Genomic DNA, 16,352 nt, shown 5'->3' on the forward strand with positions numbered 1-16,352 from the left:
TAGAGCTTTGGTGTCACTCACATATTGCCAGGCATCATCCATATTTGCTGACATGGTTTCTATTACCTGTGACTAAGCTATACACATTAGGGCCGGATTTGGATAGGGGGCGCCCCTATCTGTGGGCCAACCGTGCAGTCCTAGCACCCACCTCCCACACCGCAGTAAGCACACATGTCAGAGCACTGGTGCTCCCCTAATAATTTGCCGCCCTAGGCCCGGGCCTTGGTAGCCTCACCACAAATCCGGGCCTTATACCCATACAGCACTTACTGGGCTCTGGCAAATGTGACAGTTCTGATCCACACTAGAGAAACCAACTGGTCACATGCATTACTCATTACACTCCATGGGGTATATTTATCAAAGAGTGAAGTTAATAGTGAAGTTCCGCCACTAGAGTGAAATTCCGCCACTCTCCATTCATTTCTATGGGATTTTTTAGGCGTATTTATCAAAGGGTGAACTTTCACTTCACCCATTGATAAATACGCCTTTCAAAATCCCATAGAAATGAATTGAGAGCTGCGGAATTTCACTCTAGTGGCGGAACTTCACTCTTTGATAAATTTACCCCCATATGCTCAATGGGCATCTGAATCCGTTAAACTCTGTTGCCAAAATTATCCCAGTATACTTACTTAAAAGCAACATTTTACAACTTGGTAAATGATTCTTTTTCTTTTCTAAGATGCTGAACAGAAAAACATACAATGCAGCAGTAGACTGGTGGTCATTTGGCATCACCATCTGCAAAATAACCACTGGAATGTCACCGTTTCACAACAGCGGGAACATGGATCAGCTCATTTGTTCCATCAAAAACCATGAACCCAATATACCCGACTGGCTGGATGAAGATCTAAAACATCTTCTGGGGCAGGTGAGTAATGGCAGAGGGACAAAAGTATTGACATATTCACTAATAAATGTATTCTCCATTTCTGCTCAATTTGCTGGGATTTAAATAATTGTCCATTCATCCTTTAGCTACTAGAAAAGAATCGGAAGCAACGCCTTGGTGTTCGAGGAAACATCAGATGCCACCCATTCTACAAAGCTATCGATTGGGCGGCGCTGGAAGAGGAAAGATTGCAACCCCCTTACCAGCCGAGAACAGTAAGTACATGGTTGGGGAATAATAATCACAAATGATTATAGCATTGACTAGTGAAGTCAGAAAGCAGTGGCTTTAGTTTGTGGAACTTGTATTTAACCCTATAGGAAAACCTATACACATAAGGCTGAAGGGATGCTCTGTGGGTACAGGTAATGAGATTATTAAAATCTCTGAACCTTCTGGATTCTTCCAAATCTGTTTTAAATTAGCCCCACAATATCCCATACAAAAAAAAAAATGTTCTGAATATTTGAAACCACTAGGGTTGTTATAGCACTGGTATCTACAAAAGAAGTCTCTTCACAGGCAAACAATATAATACTGCCATCTACAAATGTTGTATTTTGCAATTGTAATCTATTTTGTATAGTGATGTGAAATACATGGCAAACTGAAACTCAAAGTGCTATATTAATAGAATCAAAATGCTTCATATGGACTTCTAAAAGCAAATCCAATGATTGTTCTCTTGTTCATAATAGATTTTTAGCATTGTCTTGATTAAAATTATTTTTCCCTTTTAATGCAGCCACCACCAGACCTATTCCAGCCGTGTAAAGAGAAGCTGTCATTCCTGGAGTACAAGGAGGATGAAGGAACATCAGGGGGCAGTGACACCATTCCCGGCTTCTCATTTCAAAGTTCCACCTGGCTGACGTAAGTATGTGTAGGCGTTTAATCCAGCCAATAAAAACAATTTCCTATTCCATCAGCACAGGTTTTATGGGACAGTGGACATGATTGTGGGCTGCAAGAACTTTTCCGCTTGCTGCATGAAGGCCAGATCATCTCTTGCGATTCCTGCTTCAAACATCGGCTCCACCTTCACCTGGGATTCCATCTTCCAGGGTATGAGACTGCTGGGTAACATCAGGCCTAGAATTATGAGGGGCAGTCACTCATTTGGCACATCACACGTAAGTATAGGTGGGTATCTTTATGTGAGCGAATGTGTGAGTGAACGTGAGATATGAAAGGATAAGGGTGTAACAGAAGGAAAGCAGAGTCTAAGATCACAGCCTGCTTTGTCTTCCTGCACATCATGTCTATGGAACCAATACCCTGTTAGTTATTTATATAGTTCTAAAGTTCTCATAGTTGGGTAGAAATCCAGATCAAGGGTTTTTTTCCATCTGAAGAAAGATGGGGGTTTTTTTTTACCTTGTCCTGGAAGTTAGTTATTTATATAGCTCTATAGTACTCATAGTTGTGTAGAAATCCAGATCAAGGGTTTTTTCCCATCTGAAGTAAGATGGGGTTTTTTACCTTGTCCTGGTAGTTTTGATGTTAAATGAGCAAAGGGTGGGCCATAGACACGTGCAGTTTAAGCCTCGTTTGTTGTCTTTGTTTGTCACGTTTGTCCTGTTGTGTGAGGCGTTACACCCGGCGTGCCGGTAACAGGGTTGAAGCCTTGACGTGGCGTTACTGCTCACATGTATAAACATGTGCTAATTCAACCAATGCTGAGAGTGTGAGTGATGTATTGTTTCATTGGCAGAATTTGTTTTACTTGCTCATAACCTCTTTATCTCTATGAATACAGCATTTGCAGCATTCACTATTGGAGGCATGTAGGCCCTATGGCAGGCAGTCGGGACAGGGCACTACAACCTATGCCTAGATTGCTTTTTTTACAAGCACTTGGTACAGAGTTCCGCCAGACCCTGGATGCAGTGGCTTTTAGAATATACACTAAAAGGGCAACCTTTTGCCTTGTCGTAATAAATGTCCCCTAACATTACATCTCTTTCATAACCCCTCAAACAAAACAAAGTATAAAATCTGATCTATTAAAAGGTACTGCTCTCCTTCAGTGGCATAACCATACAGCAGACTCCACAGTTGTGGGGCACCCGGGTCACATGGTCTACTCTATGGTATTTCTCCCACCTCAGCTACTTTAAACTACAAAACGTGCCGCCACCACTGTGAAGGAACTCACTGTTTACAACTTTACTCACAAACTTGTAGCAAGTGGCATTGTAATGATTTCCTTCATTTCTTGCTAAGTTGTGCTTTGTGTGTATGTCTGAGCATGCAATACGCTTGAGATGCTTGTGGAAAGATTATTATTTATTTAGCACGCCCAGACACTGTTATAAAGATAATGGATAGGAAAAGTTAGCGACACTCTGCTTGTATTACTTTTATTTAGATTATTTTTAAATGTTATTATGCTCTTTACTTAAAAAGTGAAGTGAATTTGGTTATTCAGCTAATCAAACAAATCATGTGTTTTCAGTGACACAAGAACAGTCAGCTCCTTGGTAATAGTGCTTATTCTAGTTGTAAATTGGTATTCTAAAGGCCCAAATACACGGGCCTATAAAAGCTGGCGACAGACCGAGTCTACAGGCTATTGGCCGTCTGTGGGGCCATCCGGCGGGCGTCCCCGATCAATATCTATCGGGCAAGATAAAAAATCCCATCGGATCACTGCCTCATCTGTTCGTTGATGTGGTCCCACGATATGACCGCCCTATGGCCCACGATCGGATCACCTCAATATCACTACATCAGTGCGGGCATATCGGGGGGGGAGAGATGTCGCCAAACGAGCGGATCTCCCTGTGTATGGCCACCTTAAGAGTATTTTCAATTAGTCATCGTGTTATATATTTTGTGGGTTTTTAAACTATTTGTTCTGGAGCGTTCTACTGTGAGATGTCAACTGGTATCTTGTTGCTAGGATCCCAGGTAGCCTAGCAAACAGGCTGTGCTTTGAATAACATACTTAAGGAATAGGGGGAACGGGTTATTGCTTTTTTTGGCTGGAATCAATGAGCAGAAAGACAATTCAAGTTTTTGAAGTATACAGTATGTGGAGACCCACAAAGAAATAATATACTGACCTCATTTTCTATAATAATTGGGGCAAGATGTAAAGAAAAATTAGGCTGGAGCAGTACATTGGTGTTTCCTTAAATGTTCCACAAAGGAGAACTAAAGGCAAACCTTACTTCAGAGCCGGGCCAACCCAACTCTACTAGAGTTTTGTGGCTTGTTCATCATTCATTATGGCACTTTATGATTTATTATTATTCTGGATTGAGATGGTCCTGTTTACCTTATACATTGTTACAGGAATGGTTAATTCATGCAATATTTCCTATATATGAGAATGCTTTTTGACTTTAAAGCTCAAAATCGCATTTGGATCTCAGACAAACCTACTGAAACATACATACATTAAGTATAAGAAATTAATAGGGACTGTATAAGGGTCACTAGCTTCATTATCTTTATATTACAGAGACAGCTAACCCTGAATATTTTATTGGACCATCAAGGACACGTTAAAATCTGTGACTTCAGCCTGGTAAAGCAGAGCATCTTTGATGGCGACCTAACAACTGGCTGGGCCGGAATCATAGAATACATGTCGCCAGAGGTGAGATATGCAATTACAGATTATTTACAATAAAAGCAAGTATAGGAGGGTAACAGAATAGAATACAAATTCAAGTTGATGTCTTTCAAAGACATAGAGGTTCCTCTGTTGGACAAATAATGAAGGAGTAGTACATGGGGAGGGGGTGTTAGACACCTTGAGGCACATTTATCAAGGGTCGCATTTCGAGGGTTAATAAACCCTCAAATTCGACCCTCGAAGTTAATCCTTCGAATTTGAATATCGAATTCGAAGGATTTAGCACAAATCCTTCGATCGAATGATAAAATCCTTCGAATCGAACGATTCTAAGCGATCGATCGAAGGATTTTTATTAGATCAAAAAAATGTTCGAAAAGTGCTGGGGAAGGTCCCCATAGGCCAACATTACACCTCGGTAGGTTTAAAGTGGCGAAGTATCTAGTCTAAGTATTTTTTAAAGAGACAGTACTTCGACTATCGAATGGTCGAATAGTCGAACGATTTTTACTTTGAATCATTCGATTCGAACGAATTTCACCCATTCGATGGTTGAAGTAACCAAAAAAATACTTTGAAATTCAAATTTTTTATCATTCGAATCCTTCACTCGAGCTTAGTAAATGTGCCCCTTACTGTTTGAAAGAAACTGCAGAGTTCATTCTTTATAGATTCCAGGCTGCCAGCTTACATATATATTTCCCAAGGCTCTATTGTGGCTTCTTCAGATTCCTAGACTTGAGCATGCATACAATAGTTACGTTTTCTGATTTTACCAAACTGTGTATTCGCAAAGCAGGCTAAGGAAGTTCTAAGAAGATGGCGGTGGGACATTTTCAAAGAAAGATCCACAGATCCCCAAAGTGTATTATTATTTACTTGCCATTAACAGCCACATTCATTTTTATATATTTTATATGTATCTATGAATATATATCAATATACCAAGAGTAAATGTACTGTAAGTACTTGTAGCTAATAGGCCAGTGAACAGAATCAATATACCAAGAGTAAATGTACTGTAAGTACTTGTAGCTAATAGGCCAGTGAACAGAATCAGTTTAACTGCATCATAAACATTTCTATAACTCACTCACAGAGCTTTAGTGCCACTCACATTTTGCCAGACAACATCCATATTTGCTGACACAGTTTCTATTACCTGTGGCTGAGTTATACCCATACAGCATGGGCATGGCTCTGGCAAATGTGACAATTCTGATCCACACTAGAGAAGCTAACTGGTCACATGCATTACTCACTGCACTCCATATGCTTAATGGGCAGCTGAATCCATTAAACTCTGTTGCCAATATTATCCCAGCAGACATAATTAAAAGGTGACATTTCGAACTTGGTAAGTGATTTTTTTTCTTTTCAGATTCTAAAGAGAAAAGCATACAATGCAACAGTAGACTGGTGGTTGTTTGGCGTCACCATCTGTGAAATGGCCACTGGTATGTCACCCTTCAACAACAGTGACACCAAGGAGCTTATTAATTCCATCAAATTCTGTGATCCAGAGCTACTTGATTGGCTGGATGAAGATCTAAAACATCTTCTGGGACAGGTGAATAGTGACAGAAGGATAGAAGTATTGCCTCATTCAAAAAACTATATTTATGCTCTATTACCGCTCAATTGCTGGTTGGGAAATACAAATCAGAAATGCTAAGTGCCCTGGGTGAATAGCATTGACTAATGAAATATGTGAATCATAAAGCAGTGGATTTTCCCCCCATACTCTCTCTATCTATCTATCTATCCATCTATCTATCTAATCCCGACCCTTATCTGAAAACTATAAACTCGAAAATGTTTTTTGTTTTTTCTGTGTTATATAACAGTACTTTGTACTGGATGGTAACTAAGCTACAGAATCCATATTGGTGGCAAAACAATCCTATTGGGTATGGGGACTTAAGGTATAGACATCCAAATTATGGAAAGATTCCTTATCTGGAAAACCCCACATCCCATGTCAGATATTAGATGTGCCTTAACAAAATGTTAATACATTATCTCTCACTTTAATCTATAAAACAGGGTTAAAGTAACACTGAAAAAGAAGGTATCAAACTCCATTTTATCTGAAATAACTTTTAATTGACCATTTGTAAGAAATGGCGAACTCCTCTTTAGATAATCACAGGGGAGGTCATGCTGAAGGTGGCTGTGGCCACGGTCCGGAGGGGGATTTGCGGCATTTGCGGCAGGGTCGGGGCTTGGGAGGGTCCTGAGACAGCAGCCCCAGTGGGCCCCCCAGTATAACCCTAGATGTTGCTCTCAGTGGCCTCACTTCTTTTTGAATTCCAGGCTTTGAGGAAAGTATTGTTTACATAAAAACCAAGTGTACTTCCAAACCTCCTGTAGGCTGCCAGTCCACATAGGGCCTACCACTCACAGCACTTCTTTGTAATCACACATTTGAATGTGGTTTACAAGTAAAAATGGTTGGTGACCCCTGATCTAGAGGGACATGTAGAGAAACATGGGGGGAAAACAAAGTGAATAACGTTAGCGTAAATTCGCCAGCGTGATGTCATTTCGGGACTTCACTTTACTTACAGGAGCAGGCATACATTTGCTAGTGAAGGAGATAGATTCTATCGCTACTTCGCACTCTAAGGCCAGGCGAATTTTCAATCTGGCGACTGGACGTAATTATGCAAATTCATTAAGATGCAGATTTTAATGAACGTTACCTCTTGCGCCAGACTTGCCTTCTCCACTTCAGACCAGGCAAAGTGCAATAGAGTAGATAGGAGTCCCAAAAAACACTGGTGACTTTTCACTTTTTCAGGGTGATAGGCTGCAAAAGATCTAAAAAATTTTTTTAGGGTACCCGACTACATTTCCTTACATATGACACATAAACTATACACTGGGCACATGTGTAGGGCAATATAACAACTCTATTTTCTTTATTAAGGTTCCCTGGGCTTGTGTAGTATAATGTATTTGCTGCAACATATACGTCCATAGAACTTTAACTTCCCGCCATATGCAAATTAGCCAACGTTAGCGCACCTTCACTTTGCTTGCCGAAGTAATGCTAGCAAAACTTCGCCACCGTTCGGCGCCCTGGATGCAACTTTGCATTTTAGTGAATTAGCGTTGTCCTGGCAAATTTTCGCCTGGTGAAGTGTGGTGATGTGAGCAAAGCCGTTGCTGGTGAATTTCTGGAGGTTAATGAATTTGCCCCTTGGAGTCACAGAACCAAAGGTTAACACTGTGTCATCTACATATTTATCTTTTGAAGGACCCCTTATTGTATTGTTTATTGGAACTCTAGGTAATAAATTAAAATAGGGAGTGGGATGTGACTGACCTTGTAATAATTCCTGTAATGATGCTATTTCATTTTCTTACCCTGCACTTTGGGGTATGTAAATATCCTAATATGGGGTAAATCCATTTCATGCCAGTGAATTGACAGTGACAATGACAGTAAATGCTTATAAAAGCCAATGTGAATGGACTTATATATTAAACAGCTCCGAATCAGATTCTTGAATCTAGACACAGACTGGACAAATGGAATGAAGTATAGGAAAGCCGATAAACGAATATAATGGCTAGGGGTTGCTATCTGCACTTCCTAATCTTATGGATATACTGTAGACTTGCTGAATAAGAGTACACTGTAACTATAACTGACTGAACCTGGCTCTGCACTGCAATGTTATCTTACAGCCTGTGCCCAGGTGATGATGTCATCAGGTGGCACCTTCCACTAAGCAAGAGACCTCAACCGTTATGACAGTTGGTGTGACAGCGTCAGAGAGAGAAGAAGCAGAAGAGAGAGCTCCAGTGGATTTCAAGAGAATATGAAGAGAATACATTCTAATTCCATCGATTCGGATCCCCCACCTTCAAAGGAGAAGAAGAGAAGAGAAGACCATGAAGAAGAGCAAGAAGAAAGCCAGAAAGAGAAGATAGAGAGCAGTTTGGAGGAACAGCTATCAGAGAAGGGCTGCAGGGAGGAGAGCATACCCTCTGGTTTCAAAGATTCTGACCCCCAGCCCTCAAAGGTGAAGAAAAGAAAAGAAGACCATGAAGAAGAGGGAGAAGAAAACCAGAAGGAGAGGAGAGAGAGCAGTTTGGAGAAACAGCTGCCAGAGAAGGGCTGCAGGGAGGAGAGCATACCCTCTGGTTTCAAAGATTCAGACCCCCAGCCCTCAAAGGTGAAGAAAAGAAGAAAAGAACATGAAGAAGAGGGAGAAGAAAACCAGAAGGAGAAGAGAGAGAGCAGCTTGGAGAAACAGCTGCCAGGTAAGGGCTGCAGGGAGGAAAGCATACTTTCTGGTCTCAAAGATTCAGATCCGCAGTCCTCAAAGGTGAAGAAAAGTGAAGACCACGAAGAAGAGGAAGGAAAAAAACAGAAGAAGAAGAGAGAGAGGAGTGTAGATGACCATCTGCAAGTTGAGTGCTACAGGGAGAAGAAACGGAGAAGGCAGGAGACTGATGAAGGTAAAGAAAAATCACTTAAAAATGCCTAAATAGCAAAAATGAGTAGGTCACATGATTGCCAACTGCCTCTAATTTACTGGTGCAATCACTGTTTAGGACCCAGATACTGACATAAGTGTAACATAAAATCAAATATATAGATTGAGGGCCCTCTTTACTCATATTGGTATTTGCTTGTTTCTGTAGGATTTTTGGTACTGTATGTGTATTATATACACTGGTTTATTGTAAAGCATTGTGACATTTGTTGGTGTTTTATAAATACATGTTGGTCATAATAACTAATTATAAAGGCAACAGTCAAAGGGAATCAAACAGCAAGCAGCTTGGAGCTGTGTATTTGAACTTGAAATTAAATATCTGATTGATTCCTATGGGTAATTGCTCTGATGCAATTTAGCACCTACAGTATGTTCTATATGAAAAAAACGTTCCCTAGGTGCAAGGACCCATTATAGCCAATGAGATGTTTGCCTTTGACCAGTAAATACTTTCTGTTGATTGGTTGGTATCAGTGACTAGACATGTACCAGTTTTGCAGTATTTACTACTTAATCCTATAGGGTAGATTTTTTAAATTCTAAATTGCACCAGTTGCGATACCCACTAATAAAAGCAGTGCTTTCATTTTCTAATATTTGCTAACTAGTAGTCAATTGTTTAAAGCTAATAGCTAATTGGTTGCTACTGGCAACTGTAATTTAGCACCTATGTTAATTCATGAGCTTTTTATAAATCTCCTCTGCTTTCCATCCTATAAAATTTGGGGGATCTGCCTGCATTGGGTCTTTAAACATCTGCAGAAAGTGGATCTTATTTTAGATATAGTTTGTAATATGTATGCGCTAATGCAGAACACATGGACCCTGGAATAATGCACATGGATCATCAAAGACATGATAAAATCTGTGACTTTGGCCTAGCATCTTTGATGATGACCTATCAACTGGCTGGGCCGGAACCATGCAATGGCCACAATTTGTCTTTTAACCATTTGAAAATGTTCTCCTGTGCTGTTTGTGAAAGAAGAGTTACAGTTTTACAGTGCATTAAGTGCAGTACATGGGAGCATCAAAATTCATTATTAGCTATTGAACTATTAACTATGGGAGCTCTTCATTAACTATTATTATTCAATAAGGTGCAAATAACATTTATTTTCCTTTCTAGGAGAAGCTGGACCTGTGAGTGCAGAAGCTCAACCTTCAAGGCTGAACCCGCTCAGTATCTCCAGTTACAACTTCTACTCTAAGTTGGGAGCAGGAGGATATGGCAAAGTAAGTGATTGGTTTCCATTAAACACAATTTTTTTGTAGGGTTTAAATCCTAAAGGGGTTATGTAATTAAAGGCACTAAGTTTGCCCAGGGGCAGTAACCTATAGCAACCAATCAGCAGGTAGAATTTCCTGGTCACATGTTTAAAAGCAAACATCTTATTGGTTGCTACTGGTTACTGCTCCTGGGCAAACTTAGTGCCTTTTATTACATGTGGGGATTTATGTGGTAGAAAGCAAAAAAATGTTGTGCGCTGGGGAAAATTTCCATTTTAGCAGGGCCAGATTTACACAGCGGGCACCCCATGGCCCGCTATCATTTGTCGCCACCGTCCCCTCCCTTGTATTCGCTCAAATTTTCATCACCGGGACCAGAATAATGAGGATTGCCGCACGGGAAATTAAAAAAACTATTGTATCTCCTGAGCATCCCCAGTGTTTCTGAACCAATCTGGGTGTGGTTGGGCAGCATGCTGCCCCCTAAAATCCTGCCGCCCTAGGCCCGGGCCTTGGTGGCCTCACCACAAATCCGGGCCTGCATCTTTGTGCTTAAAATACACAGTAATAACTTTTTTCGTGCTTTTTTAGGTAATGCTGGCTTCGTTAGGAGACAGGAGGCCATATGTGGCTGTAAAATCTGTCGGCAAACGAGAGCTCCCAGATTACAGCAGCCTTCTCTCAGAGTCTCAAGTGCTGAACATCGGCAGACACAGCCCATTTCTTTGCCAAGGCTTTGCCGCTTTTCAAACCCAGGTACAACATTGACTCCATATTGCCATTTAGTTTGTAATACTGTTCCTCTGTATCCCCTAGATGATGGCTTTAGTCATACATCTGATCCCCTTACATAATGTCCCATATATTATATATATTATAACCATTACCAGGGCAGCCATCAGGGGGGGACAGGGGGGAGAGTTGTAGGGGGCCCCGAGGGTAAGGGGGCCCTGCCACACCACACTTACTTGATTATCTGGGCCCCCCATCTTTCTGAGAGCTGCTGACTTCTGGAAGGCATGGATGTTTAAGGGGCCCTGGCCACCAATTTTCTTATAATGTGGGGGGGGGCCCTGGCCACTAATTTTGGCCACCAATTATTTTTCTCATGTGGGGTCCTAGCCACCAATATTTTTTAATGGGGGGAGCCCTAGCCACAAATGTTTTTTTATGGGGGGCCCTGACCACCAATATCTTTTTATTAACATGTGGGAACCCTAGCCACCAATATTTTTTTTGTTTTTTTACTGTGTGGTGGGGGGCGGAACTGTAGGTGGGGCTTGCAGTGGGTGCAGCCCAGGGAATTTTGTCGTATGGGGCCCTGCGATTTCTGATGGCGGTCCTGACCATTACAAATGACATGACACATATAATAACCAAACTGATTATATAGTATAGTTCCATACACATAATATAATGCCTCCTTGCCTTGTACACCCCTTACATGTTCATGCAGGATTTATATATCCAGTACTGCATTCTGCCTGCAGGGTTTAATAACAACATGCAGGATATCCTCAAACTACCCACAATATTAATGATCTAATGCCATATATTCACATTTCATATGTTGTTCTTATTGTGCAGCAAGTACAAAAACAGATATTTTGGCCCACCTTATTTGGCTTTATATTAAAGGGGTTGTTTCACCTTTAAATTAACTTTCTTATGATGTAGAGAATGATATTCTGAGACAATTTGCAATTGGTTTTCATTTGTGGTTTTTGAGTTCTTCAGCTCTTTATTTAGCTGCTCTCCAATTTGCAATTTCAGCAATCTCGTTGCTAGGGTCCAAAGTACCCTAGCAACCATGCACTGATTTGAATAAGAGACAGGAATATGAATAGGAGAGGGCATGAATAGATGAGTAATGACAAGTAGCAATAACAATAAATGTGTAGCTTTACAGAGCATTTGATTTTAGATGGGGTCAGTGACCCCCATTTGAAAGCTGGAAAGGGTCAGAAGAAAAAGGCAAATAACTAAAAAAGTAAAACATATAAATAATGAAGACCAATTGCTAATATACAATATACTAAATTTACCTCAATGGTGAACCACCCCTTTAATGTAATTAATAAAATATGTACTACCCTATGTTGTTGTAAGTGTTTCCTTCTCTCCTTCACTCTTTCCATTTGTCTTTGTAACCAGTGGCATGCCTTCTTTGTAATGGAGTACCTGAGTGGGGGAAGCCTTGAGGATGAGCTGAAGCGACACGGGACGCTGCCCATAGAGAGAGTACGGTAAGTATTACATGGCACTAGTACAATATGACTTATAGATAGCTTTATACCATTTGTGCCTATAAGAAGGTGTATAAAATGTGTACACTTCTGCACTAGGGAGCATCATAGTCAAATTTAAAAATTTTTTTCTCATTTTCTTAAAAGAAAGCTAATGAATTCCAGTTAATTTAACCATTATTTCCCTGTTTAAAAGGTTCCATTCTGCGGAGATGATTTGCGGCCTACAATACCTGCACGGCCTCGGGATTATCCATCGGTCAGTATAAATGTCTTCATTTCTGTAACATTCTACAGCAGAGGCCGCACACAGGTTGCTCTGCAAATCAGCAGCCTTCATCTTTTTTTATTTCTCCTTTTATCTTTATATTACAGAGACATCAAACCCATGAATGTTCTATTGGACCATCAAGGACACGTTAAAATCTGTGACTTTGGCCTGGCAAAGCAAAGCATCTTTGATGGTGACCTAACAACTGGCCGGGCCGGAACCATAGAATACATGGCGCCAGAGGTGAGATATGCAATTAGAGATTATTTACATGGGTATTTATTTTCTGTCTGTGAATATACCTTCATGTGAGTGCTTTCACATGCTGTATTTATTACAGACATATAAAATAGCCATGCTAAACAGCACATCAATATACCAAGAGTAAATATACTGTAGTTACTGGTAGCTAATAGGCCTGTGGAGAGAACCAGCTTAACAGCATAACATTTTTTTACTTATATGACAAACATTTGTATTACTTTCTCATCTTTACATAGAGCTTTGGTGTCACTCACATATTGCCAGGCATCATCCATATTTGCTGACATGGTTTCTATTACCTGTGACTGAGCTATACACATCAGGGCCGGATTTGGATAGGGGGCGCCCCTATCTGTGGGCCAACCGTGCAGTCCTAGCACCCACCTCCCACACCGCAGTAAGCACACATGTCAGAGCACTGGTGCTCCCCTAATAATTTGCCGCCCTAGGCCCGGGCCTTGGTGGCCTCACCACAAATCCGGGCCTTATACCCATACAGCACTTACTGGGCTCTGGCAAATGTGACAGTTCTGATCCACACTAGAGAAACCAACTGGTCACATGCATTACTCATTACACTCCATGGGGTATATTTATCAAAGAGTGAAGTTAATAGTGAAGTTCCGCCACTAGAGTGAAATTCCGCCACTCTCCATTCATTTCTATGGGATTTTTATAGGCGTATTTATCAAAGGGTGAACTTTCACTTCACCCATTGATAAATACGCCTTTCAAAATCCCATAGAAATGAATTGAGAGCTGCGGAATTTCACTCTAGTGGCGGAACTTCACTCTTTGATAAATTTACCCCCATATGCTCAATGGGCATCTGAATCCGTTAAACTCTGTTGCCAAAATTATCCCAGTATACTTACTTAAAAGCAACATTTTACAACTTGGTAAATGATTCTTTTTCTTTTCTAAGATGCTGAACAGAAAAACATACAATGCAGCAGTAGACTGGTGGTCATTTGGCATCACCATCTGCAAAATAACCACTGGAATGTCACCGTTTCACAACAGCGGGAACATGGATCAGCTCATTAGTTCCATCAAAAACCATGAACCCAATATACCCGACTGGCTGGATGAAGATCTAAAACATCTTCTGGGGCAGGTGAGTAATGGCAGAGGGATAAAAGTATTGACATATTCACTAATAAATGTATTCTCCATTTCTGCTCAATTTGCTGGGATTTAAATAATTGTCCACTCATCCTTTAGCTACTAGAAAAGAATCGGAAGCAACGCCTTGGTGTTCGAGGAAACATCAGATGCCACCCATTCTACAAAGCTATCGATTGGGTGGCGCTGGAAGAGGAAGGATTGCAACCCCCTTACCAGCCGAGAACAGTAAGTACATGGTTGGGGAATAATAATCACAAATGATTATAGCATTGACTAGTGAAGTCAGAAAGCAGTGGCATTAGTTTGTGGAACTTGTATTTAACCCTATAGGAAAACCTATACACATAAGGCCCAAGGGATGCTCTGTGGGTACAGGTAATAAGATTATTAAAATGTCTGAACCTTCTGGATTCTTCCAAATCTGTTTTAAATTAGCCCCACAATATCCCATACAAAAAAAAAAGCTCTGAATATTTTAAACCACTAGGGTTGTTATAGCACTGAGATCTACAAAAGAAGTCTCTGCACAGGCAAACAGTATAATGCTGCCATCTGCAAATGTTGTATTTTGCAATTGTAATCTACTTTGTATAGTAATGTGAAATACATGGCAAACTGAAACTCAAAGTGCTATGTTAATAGAATCAAAATGCTTCATATGGACTTCTAAAAGCGAATCCAATGACTGTTCTCTTGTTCATTATAGATATTTAGCATTGTCTTGATTAAAATAATTTTTCCCTTTTAATGCAGCCACCACCAGACCTATTCCAGCCGTGTAAAGAGAAGCTGTCATTCCTGGAGTACAAGGAGGATGAAGGAACATCAGGGGGCAGTGACACCATTCCCGGCTTCTCATTTCAAAGTTCCACCTGGCTGACGTAAGTATGTGTAGGCGTTTAATCCAGCCAATAAAAACAATTTACTATTCCATCAGCACAGGTTTTATGGGACAATGGGCATGATTGTGGGCTGCAAGAACTTTTCCGCTTGCTGCATGAAGGCCAGATCATCTCTTGCGATTCCTGCTTCAACCATCGGCTCCACCTTCACCTGGGATTCCATCTTCCAGGGTATGAGACTGTTGGGTAACATCAGGCCTAGAATTATGAGGGGCAGTCACTCATTTGGCACATCACACGTAAGTATAGGTGGGTATCTTTATGTGAGCGAATGTGTGAGTGAACGTGAGATATGAAAGGATAAGGGTGTAACAGAAGGAAAGCAGAGTCTAAGATCACAGCCTGCTTTGTCTTCCTGCACATCATGTCTATGGAACCAATACCCTGTTAGTTATTTATACAGTTCTAAAGTTCTCATAGTTGGGTAGAAATCCAGATCAAGGGTTTTTTTCCATCTGAAGTAAGATGGGTTTTTTTTTTTACCTTGTCCTGGAAGTTAGTTATTTATATAGCTCTATAGTACTCATAGTTGTGTAGAAATCCAGATCAAGGGTTTTTTCCCATCTGAAGTAAGATGGGGTTTTTTACCTTGTCCTGGTAGTTTTGATGTTAAATGAGCAAAGGGTGGGACATAGACACGTGCAGTTTAAGCCTCGTTTGTTGTCTTTGTTTGTCACGTTTGTCCTGTTGTGTGAGGCGTTACACCCGGCGTGCCGGTAACAAGGTTGAAGCCTTGACGTGGCGTTACTGCTCACATGTATAAACATGTGCTAATTCAACCAATGCTGAGAGTGTGAGTGATGTATTGTTTCATTGGCAGAATTTGTTTTACTTGCTCATAACCTCTTTATCTCTATGAATACAGCATTTGCAGCATTCACTGTTGGAGGCATGTAGGCCCTGTGGCAGTTAGTCGGGACAGGGCACTACAACCTATGCCTAGATTGCTTTTTTTACAAGCACTTGGTACAGCATTCCGCCAGACCCTGGATGCAGTGGATTTTAGAATATGCACTAAAAGGGCAACCTTTTGCCTTGTCATAATAAATGTCCCCTACCATTACATCTCTTTCATAACCCCTCAAACAAAAAGTATAAAATCTGATCTATTAAAAGGTACTGCTCTCCTCTAGTGGCATAACCATACAGCAAACTCCACAGTTGTGGGGTGGGGGCACCGAGGTCACATGGTCTACTCTATGGTATTTCTCCCACCCCAACTTTAAACTACAAAACTTGCCGCCACCACTGTGAAGGAACTCACTGTTTACAACTTTACTCACAAACTTGTAGCAAGTGGCATTGTA

At 40.8% G+C, this 16,352-nt stretch overlaps 2 protein-coding genes across 2 annotated transcripts in view; both read left to right on the forward strand.

Annotated features, from left to right (window-relative positions):
• Nucleotides 1–2,504, forward strand: part of LOC121396221 (serine/threonine-protein kinase Sgk2-like) — a 23,264-nt gene extending 20,760 nt beyond the window's left edge. Inside the window, exons 14-16 of the mRNA XM_041570966.1 lie at nucleotides 692–883; nucleotides 991–1,119; nucleotides 1,650–2,504. Of these exons, the coding sequence (XP_041426900.1) occupies nucleotides 692–883; nucleotides 991–1,119; nucleotides 1,650–1,781 (453 nt within the window). The 3' untranslated portion in view covers nucleotides 1,782–2,504. The remainder of the gene's footprint in view (nucleotides 1–691; nucleotides 884–990; nucleotides 1,120–1,649) is intronic.
• LOC121396400 (protein kinase 2-like) lies at nucleotides 1,858–15,896 on the forward strand. Its single transcript, XM_041571275.1, has 12 exons — nucleotides 1,858–2,037; nucleotides 4,374–4,511; nucleotides 5,872–6,067; nucleotides 8,232–8,963; nucleotides 10,134–10,240; nucleotides 10,826–10,990; nucleotides 12,389–12,480; nucleotides 12,677–12,739; nucleotides 12,856–12,994; nucleotides 13,941–14,132; nucleotides 14,240–14,368; nucleotides 14,897–15,896. Exons 1-12 carry the CDS (start codon nucleotides 1,858–1,860, stop codon nucleotides 15,026–15,028), a joined length of 2,265 nt encoding a protein of 754 aa, XP_041427209.1. The 3' UTR covers nucleotides 15,029–15,896.
• The last annotated feature ends 456 nt before the right edge of the window (nucleotides 15,897–16,352 follow it).

The sequence above is a fragment of the Xenopus laevis genome, chromosome 7S (genome assembly GCF_017654675.1).
Source record: "Xenopus laevis strain J_2021 chromosome 7S, Xenopus_laevis_v10.1, whole genome shotgun sequence".
In the NCBI taxonomy this organism is placed as follows: Eukaryota; Metazoa; Chordata; class Amphibia; order Anura; family Pipidae; genus Xenopus; species Xenopus laevis.